Consider the following 17306-nt stretch of genomic DNA (forward strand, 5'->3'; position numbering starts at 1 on the left):
CATTTTGCTGCATTACTTTAGGTGTCAATGTTTGAAACCTTTGGCTTAAGCGTCTTTCAGAGTGACATGTCTGCATGACAAAACTAGAATCCAGTTCTGATGGTTCCAAGTCCTGTTTTGAAACCACTAATCCCACGAAGGAGTTTTCCTAGTTGACTACATTAACAATGAAGTCAGAGTTTCCCTTGTATGGAAAACAAAAAAAAAAAAAAAGAAGAAGGAAAGGCAGACTTGTGGGTTTCCAGGTTCCGTGCTATCTACAAAATGGATTTAACATATGCCAAACCTACAGCAAAGAAGTTCACTCTTACATTGTTCTGAACAGAATAACCATTTTCTTCCTAAACAAAGGAGACACTGTGAAGTGTGGAAGCCATCAGGTTTCCTCAGCCTGCCTTCCCCGCGTTATGACTCATGCAGTTAAAAACGCCACTACGAAAATGAGAATACAATGCTGTTGCCTGCACACAAACATGCTAATTTGAAATGTGTGTTCACATACTGTGAACTAATTGTCTTCAAATTTTGGAGTTATTTGGTTTCTCCAGTTACAGCTAGGCCCTACCGGAGTTTCCAGATTATTATTATGATTATGATGATTATTGTTATTATTACTATTATTATTAAAACATTTTATGGGAGCATAGAAACTACTCTTCATGCACAGTAAATGTACTGAACCACAGTTTTTTCTGTTTCTCTAGTACTAAAGCAAAGAAAACTGCTGCTTAAAAGTTGTGTGAAACTGTTGTAGGACAGTCAGGATGTGAGCCGGAGTAAGCCGTATGTTTATACCTGCTCACAGTAAAGAATGTCTCAGGCCAGCATTTAGGTGAAGGCGTAAGAAGTTGTGTTACTTTCCGATGACTCACCTACATGTCTTTAAGGATGAGAATTTGTCTCGCTGAAAGCCAACTAGTGTTGCAAAAGGAGAAATAGCAAATGTTGAAATAAAATACACTTTCTCATAATCTAAGGATATTATTGTCCTCTGAAGATCACTTTTTCAACATATGGGGAAAAAAATCTCATTTAGTACTGAAACTGTTGAGAAGTACGTTCATGAAAATTACTGTGTCTCTGAGAAAGTTTACAGTAATTCATAGCATATGTCCACGCAGTCTGATTTTGCTTTAAGCTTATTTTCTTTTTTATTTTACATAAGCATGATGAATTGACCTACAACTGCAGGCTTCCATATATCTAGATTTGCAATCATCGTACGGTATAAGTTATTTTAAGATATGAAATACCCTTGCATCTGTAAAGAGTGCGGTTATTCACTTGGAATAAATGCACTAGGGAAATAAGTAATTTTAGTGTTTTCAAGTGATTTGCAATAATCTTCTTCCACTTTATTGGATTTACATCTTTTTCCAGTACTTGTGAACTATTCAGCTGGATGAGTCTGTTTCTAATCAGTCACCAAGTCAGACATAGCAATGTGATCTCTAGGTTCCTATTCATGAGTCCGGTTTAATTTCAAAGATACAGTTTGAAAGACTTAGACTAATTTCATTAAGGCTTTCATTGGACCCCAGATGAAATCATGGTCCCTCCTGAAACTGTGAATTCTGACACTGATTTCTGAAGATCTCAGTCTGAATGGCGGATGTTCAAATCAGTGTAGCAGTAGACATTTCCTAGGATATTATTGGATTCTAGCACAAATTAATGAAGTTGGATCTCTGCAGAGACTCTTGTTACAGATTCATATTCAGAGTAGAACTGAAAACTCATTAAAGCCAATAGTTTTAAGTGCATACTTCCATGTAAGTGCTTGCTTATAGCACTGTCTAACAGAAAACAAAGGGAACAATAATTCCCTAATAATGTTAGAGACTTCGGGAGCAAATTAAATTGTTTCCAAATCACGCAAAAATGAGCAGACATTCAGAATGCCAGACAACATCTGTAATACCTGGAGATTGAAGACGGGGAATGTTTCTGATCATACTTGCATAGGTGTATTCTCTACTGTTTCCCAGAATCTATGAATTTTGTGGTTTTAGATAATGCTATTTACAAACCAGTTGAGTCTAACATTTTATTTTAATTAGGAAAGTTAATTGGAAAACGTCCTTAGAAATTAGGTTTCTCCCCTGGCGTACTGTAAATAAATAAGTTATGTCAGAAAACAAGATGAAGATAAATGAAGGACTGTTTCAAGCTTTCAAAGAACAGGAATTGTTTAGTCCTCTAAACCACAAAAGTACATTTCATCATCTAAATATCAACACATGCATTAATATTTATATTCATTTTATCATTTTATCATTATTAATTTGATTGCTATTAAGTGCTATTGCAAATATTTGCTTGCATTCGTATCCCATCCCATTACTTCTGCATTTCATCAGTTAGTGCTGTTGAGCAGCCTCCAGACTGACCCCAGCTGAGGCAGCCCCTCAGAGCGCTGGGGAAGTTGTCATTTAAACAGCGTCAGGGTTACAGCCCTTCTTCTGGCAGAGCTCAGATATGCCCCAGGGGGGAGGTAATTGCCCACTGTCACTTCACAATTCCCTTTCATAAGAGCGTTAGCACTGCTGGTTTTATGGACTTGCCGGGCATGTTGAACTACTCAAATAAATGAGGTTGAAGGGAACCAAAAACATTGCTGTTCGATCAGACTTTACAGGCGATGTATAAGTTCTCGTTCTTTGATCGCTTTGAGAAGTGTGCTGGGTCAGCTGCATCTGACACCGACCTCAGATTTCTGCTCTACCTTTTCCGGCAGTCGGCTGAGTGAGATAAGTAACCCCCAACTTTTTCCTTATTTGTGGTTCTCCCTATTAATGTAAATTCCATTTGGCAGCAGATTACATTAATGCACTTAATTAATTTAAGCTACAGCAACTAGCAAGCAGATACAGAATTTGCTCATCCATGCCTGGAAGAATGGCATAATCTTCAGGAGAGAAAAGGAGGATTGCTAGGGGTATTATCTGCTTTAGCTACACCAATTTAAGTTATGCATAAATTTGAATTGAGGCCCTCCCCCTGAAAAAAGTGTGGAGCCTGAGTAAATTTGAAATATGAAAAGAGTACTTTAGCCTCCTTATATTTTTGCAGATATAGTTAGGACTCCATCTCTTTGAGAAATGATAGCATTGATGAATTTGCAATAGCTCAGTGTAGGAACGGAGACCCTAAAATGCTTGGTTCTGTGTGGGCCTCTCACAGATAGACAGTCCCTGCCCTAGTTGCTTCCTGAATATAGTCTTCAACCAAATGAATTATATAAATATTTGAGCAAGAATTAAACACTTGTATTATGAAGGACAACTTGAAGTCTTTCTTTCTTATTAAACTTAGTGAATATACATTCAGCACGATTACTACATTAATTATACACCTATTATATCTTTCGCAATGTGATTAATATCTCCAAGTACTGTTTAATAAAATACAACAACTAAGAAATTAATAAGAGAAAGACTGGGATAACTGTTTGAACAAGTATTTTTGGGGTGTCAAAGAAAATGCTAGTAACAAAGGTGGACAATTCTAAAATCCACTTTCTTCTGAAGCTGAAATTTTTCGGGCCTGGCTTTATAAAGCGGCGAGATTTTTTTTGTTTGCCTTTTGAGTCTTGAACAACTCAATGCAACATTTCAGAACGTAGTAGCCTAGCATCAGTCATCACAGTCTATTAAGTCTTGTGAATAAAGAGTTCTTCCACTTATTTCTGGTTTGAGAATTTTACCTGGTGGCTCACAATCAGTACAGTTTTGGTCTGGGTCTTATAATTGTGTCTGAATGTTACTGCTCTGAGATAAATATCACTGTAGCTTTTGAGAATTAGGAATCTTCCAGACATTTGTTAACGTTATCTTTCATAACATTTACTGGCTGGAGTTTAAACTCTAAAATTACCCACATGTGCAATGCTCAGATAACTAGCTTATCTGGGCACATAAAATATAAGCTTTAGAAGAGGCTTTATAAGAGATGTATCTCAGTCTCACCAAGGCTTTGCTGGACTTGGTGCAAATAAAGAAATATTTGTTGGCACCTGATTTGCCAAAGCGCTGAAGACAAGATAAGACATGCCTGTTCTGAAGTCTGCAAGGTTGCTTCCTGGAGAGTTTTTACCTTTGCACGTCACTTTTGGCATAGCATCCTAAACTCAGACTTCTTGGTGGAAATGCAGTTCAGGCTGCTGTGATTGATTAGATCACCCTAAGATGAACCTAAGCAGATTTTAGCCTTTTGCAGTGGGAATGAGGCAAAGATTTTTGGAGAAGAAAAAGTTGATAAACTGGTAAGGAAAAGTAATGCACACTTTTCCTGTATTGCATCTTCTTTCAGTTTATGAAGCTTAGTGAAATGAGACAGGGATTGTAGTGCCTTCTCCTTGTCCTCTGGAAGTTTGTTATCACAATGAAGCCTGTGGGTACTGCTTTTCTGGTAATTCTGCAGTTCAGACAGAGGCTCAAACCTCAGGAATGTGAACGCTCAGGAGCAATGTACTGAAAGCATTGGGTGGAATCTTCCTTTATTCATTACCACTCCAGTAGATCCATTTTTCTCAGCTGTTCCCATGCTTGTGTACTTTCCTGACTTAACTGTGTTCCAGAAGTGAAAGAATTGGCCTGTATCTACCCAGCACAATCAGTTGAAAATATTTTGTATAAACCTGACAACAAAAGTGTGGGTGGATAAGGTCAAACCCAGATGCCACCTGCAGATATCCCCTTGGCGTACAACTACAGTATTATTCTCTTCAAGGCCGGAAAGGGCTGGAATTGAGACAGAAAGGCTGGGTGGTCCCCAAATTTAATGTGCCAAGAAAGAGTTCCAGCCTACTGTGCTCATGGTTCCTCAGGCTGGAGATAAAAAACACAGTTAAGCCATTTTGCACATCATAATGTTGAGAAGACAAATCTCAGAGAGTGCCTCCTATTTTTCCCTCATCACCTGACCAGGCTTTGGCCATTTTGCTTAGAGTAGTTATTTTTATGAACCTCAGAATTAGGTGGTAAGTCTAGATATAGTCCACCAGCTGAGTCAATAACACACTGGGTTTGTAGCTAATTTTTCAGGGTCATATGCTGTTTGGAACAGGTAATCCATTATTTTAATTAGCAAATAAATAGGAAATAGTCTGCTGTGAATTGATCTTAAACAGGTACTGATGTACTAAATTAGTTCAAAACAAGCAGGATTTTCCATTGAGCAAAATGATATTGAGGCATCTTGAGTTTATCAGCGGTAGCTACATTTTCTGTGTGAGGCTAACTTTGTTTCAGAAAGGAATGAAGCTGAAAATCTGTCCTTAGACACAAACTAATGAGCTTAGCATAGAATACAGACCATTGGGACAGAAGGGACTTCCCCCATGTAATCATTTGAAGAACTAATTGGCCTATGTATTACATCTTAAAAAATAAATGGAACTAATAACAATTTGTCAAGAAACAACATTGTTGTTTGTTTATTTCACAATCATTTAATGTTTAATGGAATTTTGGGAGATGATTTTTCTCTATGTGGTGTTTGTATGAAAGATCTCTTTATTTGACACTTCATTAGGAAAAGGATTTGGATTTTGAACATTAGTAGGAAATAAATCTCCTTTTACTGTGGGGAAAGCTGTGCAATCTGCTATATTTAACACAGAGAAGGACCTAAAATTGCCTGAGCTATCACGCTAGCTCTGTAAGACAAGGCTGTGCTATTGCTTTCAGATTCTAATAGTATTAAAATTTGAACTAATAACTTATATTTCATACAATTTTGCAGATGGGAGAGTTGGGACCTTAGCAGTGAAATGACTTATGGAAAGTTGCAAAGGAAGTCAGTTTGTCAGATAAGAAGACTAAACTGTTTCACTTGTGTGAAGCATTGAATCAATGAGATGTCCATTTGCTTGATGCTTATCTCAATGTCACTGGCATTCGCTCACAATCATTTCAGAGGTGTTATTGGCATCGCTTTGCATATGTACCGATGTGATTTAGAATGACATTTTGGGATAGGAGGAGAATTCTCTTTTTAATTTGCAATCTTCCAGTTCTGAGTGTCATTTACGGAAAAGCAATTTCTGTCTCACCATGAAGATCAGAGGACTTGGTCCATTACATCCCCTGAAAATAATTCACTTAGAAAATCCATGTATTTATACTTCACACTTTAAAACAATCAAAAAGTGATTTACACTTGCTAAATTGGGGCAATGCCTATGTTTCACAGAAAAGCTTTTGGGCTTTACTCTCTTTGACCCGTGTCCTATAAGGACAGAGGGAAGACTGAGCCATCGCAGGATACTGCTGCAGGCTCTGTTCTTACAGGAATAACCTAACTAGGTTAGCTGGTGCTTAACTAGGCATCAGACAGGTAGTTCCAGTTTGGGGTAGTATATACCTTATTTTAAACTAATGCATTGTGTGGACAGTAAGCTATTTTTAGGATGGAGCGACACTGATTTCTCTTAGTTTTATGGTTCATCTCAGAGAACAGAGGTCCTTCCCAGTCCTTGTTATGTTCTTACACATATACATACATATACACATCTTTGTAACAGCTGAGTTTTCAAGGATGAGTGAGAATTCAGCATTGCTTAATATGAAATGTTGAGATATTTAATAATTTTCAAAGGAATAGCTGAATGTGTGATCTAGACAGACTAAGTCTTTATGAGAGGAAAAGTGTCATTGGTAATGCAGATTCTTGCATAAAGTCTTTTACAGCTTCATACTCTCCTGCGACATAACAGGTGGTGTGAATGCCGATTGTTTTCTGTATAGGAGCCCTGATACTCAGACAAGAATCCAGCTTTACAATCAAGGGACCATTATAGGACAGCTAAAAAGGCTTCATTATAATGTAAGAAAGAAGTTAGTAGTTCCTAAAGCTCTTGTGGCCATGTCACTGTGGCCAGTGAAAGAACTGTTTTGACTTCAGTTATTTTAGTGCTTACTGAATAACAAAAAATCATTCTACCTAATAAAAACACAACATATTTCTATGTTTTCTTTCTTTGTTTAGCCCACTCCTAACAGTAATCAAAGTCTTTTTGATTCTTTCATTCCCTTTAATTGACCAGATTAGAATGCATTCTTTCATAACTGCTGATGAACCCTAAAATAATCCCGCGCCAACCAGCTGTTCCGGATTAGCTATAGCAGTACTGACTGCCTTAGCATTCTTTGCATTTTTAAAGTAATTTTGACTTCTTTGCGATGAGTAGTTGATTCACAGGGATTGCCCGACTACCTCTCAGACTAAGGCAATTTGCCAAATGCATCCATGAAGTGAGGAGTGAACTTTTAATGTACTCTGACTGATATCAATAGCAAAATTCAGATTGACTTCAGTTGAGCAAGCCCAGGTCCTAAATGAGTAACTCTTTGAGACTTTCAGTTTAAGTCATCCACTGAGACATTCACAGAATCTTGTGAGCCTCATTTCCACACTGCGTTAACTGTTCATGCTTGAGCAGAGGAACATGAACTCTGGATAGAAGGGTCCCAGATTGGACTTTTTGTATCTAACAGTCATTTATTATGTTAATGTCAATATGTTTCTGAGAAATTAATTCCATTCTCTTGATCTTTGTCTAACTTGCAAGCTAATAAATGTTATTGTGCATACAGTAAAGGAGATAGATAAAATGGTTTGTACCTGTAGAATTTCAGTGGCATTCTGCCTGGACCTTGTATTGAGGTTTGGGAGTTTCGTTTGTGGCTTGTTTGAGCTGCGAAATATATATTCTGACTAAATCTTGTGGTATTTATGGAGCTGTTGTATAATAGTAGCTGATTTTTTAAAAAAGGTATAACTAAAGTAATCAATAGGAAGCAGGAATGGAAATGTACTTTTCTTGCCCAGGGCAAGAAATAGGAGTGCGTATGAAGACTGTTCTTGCTGCAGTTGGATTGTGTATGTGTAACTTCAGTGTGAAATTGCACAGTGATGAGTTTCACTCACGTTGTTAAACCAGTGATTTTCACTAGCATGCAGTAGAATTAATCTGAACTGGTTTTACTGTTTCACTTAGTAAGATCAAAGCCAGGACCATTCATTCTCCTTCTGCATTTCTTCCTCCGTCTGTCTACTTCACAGTCAGTCTCGGATCAATTAGTAAGCAAAACTACATGTCCGTTGTCTTTGTGATAGGGATGTGGACAATCTTTTCTGATCCAGGGAAGATGAGAATATAATAAGATTTCACAACTTTCAAAATATGACTACAAGTTGCTACCTTGAATGTTTTTTGTACTGTTTCTGTGTTGCCATGAGCTAGATTTTGTCCTAAGTGTCTGTTTGTGCAACCCTGCTGTAGATTTACACCCATGGGAAAGCATGCCCTCTGTCCTTTCTTTTCCTTTTTTGCTTGGCTTTGCAATTCAATCTTGTTTGTAGAGACGTATTTAAAGAACACTCTTATGTAAAACACATCTGGCACGTTATTTTGAGGACGAACTCTACAACACACAACACAGCTGAAAACAAGTTTTTAAAAGGAGTCATGGCTTAGTAATTTAGGCCAGAGCTCCTTCCATAAACACCAAGACACTGTTACACTGTTGCTTGGTCCATTGATTAAATAATGAACAGTATATACTGTTTTCCAGCTGGCTTGTCCCCCCAACCCCCCACCCGAGTCTATTGGCCAGCAAGCATTTCTTGCTTCTTAGTCAGCTGGCCAGAGTTTTAGCAGAAATATGTCTCACCAATTGCCACCAGCGAAGAGGTATCCTTTACGCAGCTGAACCTTTGGTAAGAGAACTATAGTACAGAAACAGGAGAAGGAGTTAGGCATGAATGTTTCATTTCTAAAAATCTTAATTCACTTGGGTTGCACCATTGCTTAAAACTCTTCCATTTCCCATCATACTGCTTTTAAAGTCTTCTTTCTTTCACATGGTGATTTTGTGCTGCTGTGGTCTCGGAAAATGCTGTAAGCATATGCCAAAGGCACAGCCAAAAGCAACACATGTAAGTTGCTAAATAACTGAGGTCTGTGTGAATTATTAAAAGAAGTAAAGGATGTGCTGTGAGGCAGCCCTTGTTGATAAGCAGTATTCCCTTTTTCTTGTCCCTGATACAATACACTTTCCTTCATTGTATTTTAAAGATTCATAACAGATAATTGTAAAGTCATATGAACAACATTTGATTGGAGGTCTTAGGTCAGCACAATTTATTGTGGTGAATGACCAGGTTCTGTGCCACATTTCTGTGCGCTAGCAAGAATACAAATCTGGACTAATTGTGGCAGTAGTTCTTTATAGTAATGTCACAATAAATGCGAACACATGACAGCTCTTCACAACAGCTAAGAAACCAGAAATACAAAATGCAGCCTTTTTTTGTTGCCCTTTGCACAAGTGCAGACACATTCAGGATCATCAGATAGACCAGAATATATATTCAACTTCAATATTTAAAAAGCTTAAACTTGCACTGGATTGATTTCTGGACTTTCTGATGTCTGGAGTGTCCAGAAAACTGCTGGGAAACCAACATTAGATGGATATTGACTTTGAATAGTAGAGAGTATTTTAACACTTCCCCCATCATCAGCGTTCTCCTACAGTCTAGTTCCCATGTGTGTCTTCTCTAAAATGTCTCAGCACTAATAAAAGCAATAAATATTTGGCTGCTTAGCTATGATTTGGGAAAGTATGTGTATTTTCTGTGTTGTATTATCTATGCATTAGAGATTTCACAAAAAGCTGCTTCATGCAAGATCACAGATACTTCTCATGCTAGAATCAAGATGTTGCTTGGGGATTTTAAAGACCAGGTAATTATGACAACTACAGTCGTGATCATCAGAGTAGAAAAGAGTTTGAAATTCGGTGTTTGTTTTAATCCCTGTGTTTCTCTCTGACTTTCTCTTTCTTGTGCTGCAAGACAATGCCGGGAGCTCCAAAACTAGTGAGCACCCCTGTGGTAAATATGTGTGCATAATATATAATATACATCTGCTACACTGGCGTCATTTGGATCGGGAGTATCCTAATGGTGCAAGTGCACAGACTATATTGTTACAAGATCTATAAACAGCATAGGTTTTGAGTAGTGTGTACCCTAGTTATAGCGAAATAGTTGTATCTTGTAACCTTATCATTTCCTATCACTGTGGAATTCATGCTATCCAGATATCTCTGTTAATTTCGGTGGACTGTGTTTTGATAAATAACCTCAGGGAAAATCCGCAGTTTGATTAAGTAGAGAGGTTTTTGTTACCACTTTTGGATGTTGCTTTTTATTAAATGCTTGCTTATTTTAAGCCTGATGTTCATCCTCCAGGTAGGTAAAATCTGCACATTTGCAAATGCGTGCCTACTTTGCATACCCAAATCCTGGCGTGAGCACTAGCCAATACGTACCTGCAGTCACCTGCAGTCACCTGCAGGAAAAGTAGACACACACTTCACAAACCAAGATGTGTACTTTAACAGGAAGGCTGGCTAAAAATGGTACCAAAAGTAAGAAAAAGTAATAATGTTGCACAAACAAAGGAATTTAGAAAGAGGATGCTTAGTAATGTTTTCCAAGACTGGTTTTAAGGGAATTTCTAATCAAATCTTAACCTGCCTTCAGGAGTTATAAGCCTCGCTGAAGTAACTAGGCCAACATCCACAGTAACAAAATGTTTGTGTGCTGCAAACATATATGTAATTTTGTAAAATTTGCCTATTTTAAGTAAGGCACTTTATCTGATTTGTCTGTCAGTGGGAACACGAAACCAGTGAAGTATATAGATCAAAGGGACAGAAAAACAAAGTGCATCAGGGGAAGTGATAAGGAACAATGCAAAACCAAGTAGCTTTCTTTTTCACTTTACATTTCACCTTCTTGCTGCTACATTTTTTCTGCTACAAACTGTCACCTTCTGCTTCCTCAGCTAATATTAAAGATTCATTTTGCATGTCACAATGGTGCAAGCTACCACAATCACTGGCACCCATTTCCTGACCATCTTATACCCAACATGTATCTAGTAACACCATTTGTGTCACTGTTAATGGTGTAGTTTTACAGCCCACTGCTACCATAGTGAGAAAGAGTTCAAGGAGAAAATAAATAAAAAGGTTTCATTTGTTGCAACATAGTATAAGAAGGTGGCGTAAGTTCCCTTACACAGAATTTCAATCAAATCCAGCCACATGTTAGCTAATTACATTTCTTTGCCTGCCATTGTGAGTCAATTAGAAGGCATTTATGTATCTGCCTGAAAGTTAAATGAGGACACAGTGCTCAAACATACTGTTCTGCTTCTTCACCCATTACCAAGGAAGTGACTTAATAATTATATTCAGTTTAAGAAAATGCTTTGAGAGGAAATGCTTTATAACAAATTTTAAAAATACTACTTCAGTTATTAATCTATTTAATCCTCAAATATTAAATGAGAAACTTTATTTTGTGCTGTTGTCTCTTTCTATTTGGTTTTAAAGGTTTCAGTTTACAGTTTCCTTTGTAACAAACCTGACCGCTAAGACAAAATACAGAATACAGTTCGCCTCAGTGCACTTGCATGCAGTTATTCCAGAGCTGATTCTCACCTAGTATGACCACATTACACGGGATGCCATTACAGCTCTGGCTCCTGGACAATGTAAATATAATACTGTCTCGAATATGTGGTAGAGTATAAAATACATGATGTGGGAAGTGTCAAGATTTTGGTGGCACCAACTGTATCATAAAAGAGCTGTGATTTAACTTCTACAAACAGAACCAAGTTCAGCAATATACTCATGCAGTTATGATCCATATGAAGCAGTAAATCACTTACTACTGAAATAACACTTATTTTAGAGTAAAACAAGAAGGTTACCACAATAATTTAACACAAAAGAGAACAAAACGTACTGCAGCCACTTGAAAATGGCATGGCAATGTTGTTAAAGCCCCCACTTAGCAAGAATGAAAAAGTCACTCGTTTTTTCAGTTCCTGGCTATAATAAAAACTTGGGTCTTTTTGGTTGCTGTTAGATTACCTTCAGGACTTCTCTGATCCAGACCTTAGAACTCTTTGAGAGAGAGAGTTTAAGTTCAGGATGCACAGAGCAGTGCGTGATGAACCACAGCCATCCCAGTGAGTCAGCTCTGAGCAGCACGTAGCCGCCTGCAGCACATCACGGCCTTCAAGGTAGATGGGACAACCTGACAATCCTGCTGCTCTTTTGAAGAGAGGTTTCAGCTCCATAGATAAACACCGACTCAGGATGAAGTCAAGCAAACAGTAGCAACATCTCCAACAGCACTGTGTCCCACACCTTGTCCTGCTCAGGCACTCGTGCAAGGCTGACTCAAAGGGAATAGGCTGTCTGGGGAAGGAGCAGCACTGCTCCTGTAAGCACGTGGGGATGTCCTTGAAGGTTTTCCATCCAAACTGCACTGAGTTCATGGCATTAGGCGTGATTGCAGTCCAAGGCCTTCCTTCTGCAATGGCCAGAGGTATTTCTTCAAGCACGTACTTCAGGTGGCATGGCTGATGCTCATTTTTTCCTTCAGAGACATGCTTCTTTCCCTCTCCCTGAAAAAAAGTGACACTTCTTGCGATGCGCGTAAGCTGCAGCTTCAACTAAACCTGTATCTCCCACGTGACACAGTTGAAATATTGTCCTCTTTCAGTATGGAGTGACAGGTTATGATAAATACACTGGTTTCTCTAATGTGTACCTAGTCAAATATTAATGAGCCAGCACACAGAAGCATGAAGTAATCTTTTGTTTTTCATTAAGTGCATAGATTAAAGCAATGTTATTTTACTGTAATGCACAGAATTATGTCATTGCAGCTTAGAGTAATTGTTAATCACATAAAATTGAAATGATCCTTGGTTTTGTTTTAAAGAGCATAGAAGAACAAGAAGTAGAGGAAAAACAGAAGTAGAAATGGAATATGAGACTATAGTGAAAGTGAGTGAAACATTCCCCTTTTTATCTAGTAATGCTAATGTTGTTTTCATTTTACATGTCAAAACTAAGTCAGGAGCGTCCACAATTTACTGCCTGGTGGTTCTTCTGAAATCTTTGAGCAATTATAGCCCTGATTATTATCTGCTAGCTGCATAACATATGCTGCCACTGACCATTACATCCTTTTTATACCGTAAAAGCAATTTGTGGCTTCTTCAAATCATACCCAACCCCATTGTCTCCCTTCCCGTTTGTTTTATTGCTGCTTTTGCTCCACCTCAGTGCAGCAGTCAGAGGCTGTGTGTGACAGCATGATTATACAAGCTTTCTTTCCACAGCCCTTTGAGTCATCAGAATATCCTGTGTTCTCTGCTCACAGTAGCTGCAGTACTCTCAGATCAGAAAACCAGGCACTATGAAATGTGCCTCTGAAGAGGAAGAGAAGATTGATGCAGGGGGAGGATGCAGGGGTAGGAATTGAGAGCATCTGAATGTAGAGGTATGAGATGGAGAAAGGTGATGAAGGTAGGAATTCTGGGTACCTCTGAAGATGAAGCTTACCAAGCAGATGAATTAAGGACTTGTCATCTGGGACACCAGAGTATGGGATAAAGAAATGATTAACCAGGGCATCAGAGCAGGAGGAAAAGTTGGTGGAAAAAGAGAAAGAATTTATGAATGTGAATCAGTAAAACAGGATTTTTGAAGCCTAAAGGGGAAGATTTAGAGGTAAGAGAGTGAGTTTTTCAGGGAGGAGGAAGGGAACAGAAGACAACTGGGGAAAGGGAGGCAAAGCGTGGAAGAAAGACAAAAGTAGATTAAAGTAAAAGAGTTTTTTCATTGCTTTATGGAAGGGCTGATGATTAGAACATGCTGATAGAATGAAGTATTACTTCAGGGGTATCTCTGCTATCAGGAGGCATGACTATGTATAAGCAAACACCCTGAAACCTCCTGTAAATATAGTCATGCCAGGAGGTCTTAAGCTTTCACTGTCAAGGGGGTAGTAATAAGCCATACACCTTTGTCACTGAATCAGTGAATGCTGCTTGCTTTGTATTTTTATTTAGTATTTCACCTTCTACTGCTTTCTTCTGGAATGCTTTGATATGCTTTGCTTGTCTTTGAAAAGAGAACCATCATGGCTTCTCCGTGAGGACTGTATTTGGTAACAAAACCTGCCTTCCTGCTGCAGTTACTGGGTTGCAAAGGATCTTGGTTAATTGCCAGGCAGGCAGCATTTGCTTTTCAGTGTCCTCCAGCAAAACTCACACATGTGCAGGAGTAAAAGGAGCCTTCTCCAGAGAGCTACAGCTCGTTCCTGCTATGGAACATCCTTCTGTGGCTTTTCACCATCCCGCATAAGGGCCTAACAGTTGTTCTGTAACTCATAGTCCTTCCTAATGACAACCAAGGCTCAGTTTTGGGGTCTACGCCTCTTCCAGTCTGTGTTGTGCCAGTACCGGTGTTAGCAGCGATGCACCTTCAGCAGTGGTGAAGGTGCACATTTGCTGTGAGCGCTGTTCTGCTCCCTGGCCAGCATCAGTGTGGTGGTTCCTCATGCTTTCCCCTGGGTTGTTCTATCAGCCTGTATAGGGTTTGTTTGTTTGTTTTTTAAATACTTAGCATGTGTACTTCTATGGACATGTACTGGCAAGAAAGAAGGAACCAACTCATGTATGTTTGATCTGTGCCTTGCACAGTACAGAATGACTTCTATACTGAAAGGCAAATGCTAAGTAAGTTTGACTGATTTATAAAGTGTGACTATAAATTGATTTGTCAGGGTTTTTTGCTGTGAATCACCTGTCTCTGCCAACATGGACACTGGCATATTCTTCATGTATCTATACATATCATTACATGCTTATGGTTTATTTTAATGTTTTTATTGTTGCAAAGTAAGTGATCATTTTTTCAAACACTTGTTAAAAATAACAGTTCTAAATATTGTTTAGTTCTCTCATTGTGCCCCGGTTTGAGATTAAAACTTCTAGGTGGGGCCTTGATTTCATGAATCGTTGTTCTCCTCTTGGGCACAGACAGGCAAGGTAACTAAAAACGTATGTTTCCTGAGCAAAGTAGTTGTGAGAAAAGAAAATAGAGCCCATAATGAATACGTTGGCATCTTGACAATATTCAAAAGAGTGAGTTACTGAGGATGGCAAAATTAAATTGGCAATTGCTTGCTAGGGAACTGGGATTTCTTTGTTGTTTGTGTCTAAGTGTCACGACAATATTGATTTCTCCTCCTGAGGGATGTTCTGTCTTCCCTTCCTGAAAAGCAGGAGGATAAGAATAGAGCTGAGCTGCCTTGAAACAACTCGGTGAACATTTGAAAAATCAAAGTACTCTTTTAACTCTATTCTTGTTATGCATCACTTATATTTTGAACAATATGAGGCCAACCTCATATCACCTGCCTGGGTCAAAGTAGGATATCTTGGGAGGATGTTGGGGAACTAGGCAATGCTGTACAGTTAGAAGGAAATGAGATGTGAGAGGAGAACCTGCTGTGATGTCATGTAAACACATATGACACCACTGGGGTTATTCTTTCCTTTGCTTTGTCTTACTCGCAGGAGTTCAGCCGCATAGAGTGTGTAAAGGGAGTGGTATTAGGCAAAGCTATACATGGTGTAATTCAGTGTACCCTACCTGTGCAGGAAAATTAGGAAACAAAACAGATTAGCACCAAGTACGCAAGGAGCTCCAAATTGGGGTGAAGGAATCCATTGCCCAAGGTTTGTCTCACTCCAAAGCAAATATGAGAATGATGGGAGAAGGCTTTTTTTTCTTCTACCCCTTTCTGCCCTAAGCTCTCATTGCTCCATCCCCAGGGCAAGGCATTTTTAATATTTTGAAGTACCTGGATAGAAGGAGGCAGGCTGCAAGTTTTTTTGCAGGCCATAAAGGAGTATCTCAGCTCTTGTTCCCATGTAAGAAACCACTGCCTTTGGGCTGAACAAAACTAATGACCCTAGAGAATATTTCTGTGCAGGAGAGGCATATAATCCTTCTAAGCCATGATAACAGCTATGCGGAAATCTAGAGAAATGACCTAAAATTACAACTTTATTCAGGAACTGTCCAGATCCACTAGAGACTAAATGTTAGTCATCCATAGGAGGAACTTCCGTATGTTAGCAGTTACGTTTGTCAACAGCAGAAACCTAGATAAAATTTTTGAGACAGAAAAAGAGAATGTAGACTTACAAATCTGGTCTGAACACACTGCTCTTTTTATCCCGTGCAAAATGGCTTTTCCACTAGGATGTTTTGCAGGGTAGGCATGGCTCATGAAAGCTCTAAAGCGTAGGACCTCAAAGCTACTGCTACACTTTCCTCATCCTTTAAGCTGTGTTTCAAATGAACATTTAAGCGCATGGTAGAGTTTTTCAGTGAGGCTTCAGCCATACATAGGTGTTGTCTAGAATCAAGCTGGCATTTTTTCTAAACGTGCATTTTTTGTAAGTCTTTTAATAGCTGTAATACAGAACCAGAATTCTGCATGGTGCAATGTCAGCCTCCATATTTAATTAGTGTATGGCCCGTGGGAATGATATTGCATGTGGTAGCTCACATTCTGACAGCTTTATTTTCACAAAGTAAGTGTTAATGCCTGAATAAAACATATGGCGTGGAGCTCATAGGACAAATTATTTCACAAACTGCTGATACTGAAGGTTAGCATTTCTAGAAACCATTAGTATATAGAATAGCTTAGCTGTGGTCCTTCTTGAGATTATTTATATTAATATATTTTAAAGTACCTGTTTGGATCAGAGTTCTATTCTGCAGGGTGTTATATAGGTCAGTGAGATCTCATAGATCTTACGCTTTAAGAGCATAATATTTACACTCTTAAAATGGTCCTTTCTGCTGAAAAGTCTGCAGGTTCAGTTCAAAGCAGAGATTGGGTTTCACGAGTCAGATTTCCTGTGACAGGAGTGCTGACCTTGGAGGCAATAAAACCCTTCCCTGTTCTCTAAGTAATACACCATATACCACATAGCTTGGATGCTGCCGTAGTTGAGGTGTGATAGATGTACAAGCCTGTAATGCTAAGTAGCATGGAAATTGTAGAAGCTCCTGGGAGTGGTAACTCACTGTCAGTCTTTTTCTTGGGGAATCATTGTAATTCTGAGCAGGGGCTCACGTTCACCATGGAATAATGGAATAAATTGTGCAGTAACTTCTCCCCAATTCCATGTCAGTGTTAACATCTCCTCTTGGTCTGGAGTACCCTTCATTCCCATTTGTATTCAGAGAGAGACTACTGCGGCTTACACTTGAAAATACTAATTGGCTGAAAATTAATTCAATTTTTTAAATTATTACTTGGCCTTTCTACTTTTTAAGTCACTTTTTGTTTTTTAATAGACTGGGGTTAATTTCTTGTAACATCAGCTGCCCTTTAAT

General features: G+C 38.7%; 1 protein-coding gene across 9 annotated transcripts in view; it reads left to right on the forward strand.

Moving 5' to 3' along the window:
* The window catches only part of PLCB1 (phospholipase C beta 1), a 407677-nt gene that overhangs the window by 370836 nt on the left and 19535 nt on the right, over nucleotides 1-17306 (forward strand). For 5 of the 9 annotated variants that reach the window (XR_012659744.1, XR_012659743.1, XM_075088215.1 and 2 more), the window contains exon 32: nucleotides 12820-12884. The exons of the other annotated variants lie outside the window; for them this stretch is intronic. Coding sequence is in view for 3 of the 5 variants with exons in the window: in XM_075088215.1 (XP_074944316.1) it covers nucleotides 12820-12858 (39 nt within the window). In the remaining 2 variants the exon portion in view is untranslated. The remainder of the gene's footprint in view (nucleotides 1-12819; nucleotides 12885-17306) is intronic. 9 annotated transcript variants of the gene reach the window in all.

This window comes from Phalacrocorax aristotelis, chromosome 3 (assembly GCF_949628215.1).
Source record: "Phalacrocorax aristotelis chromosome 3, bGulAri2.1, whole genome shotgun sequence".
NCBI classification, from domain to species: Eukaryota; Metazoa; Chordata; class Aves; order Suliformes; family Phalacrocoracidae; genus Phalacrocorax; species Phalacrocorax aristotelis.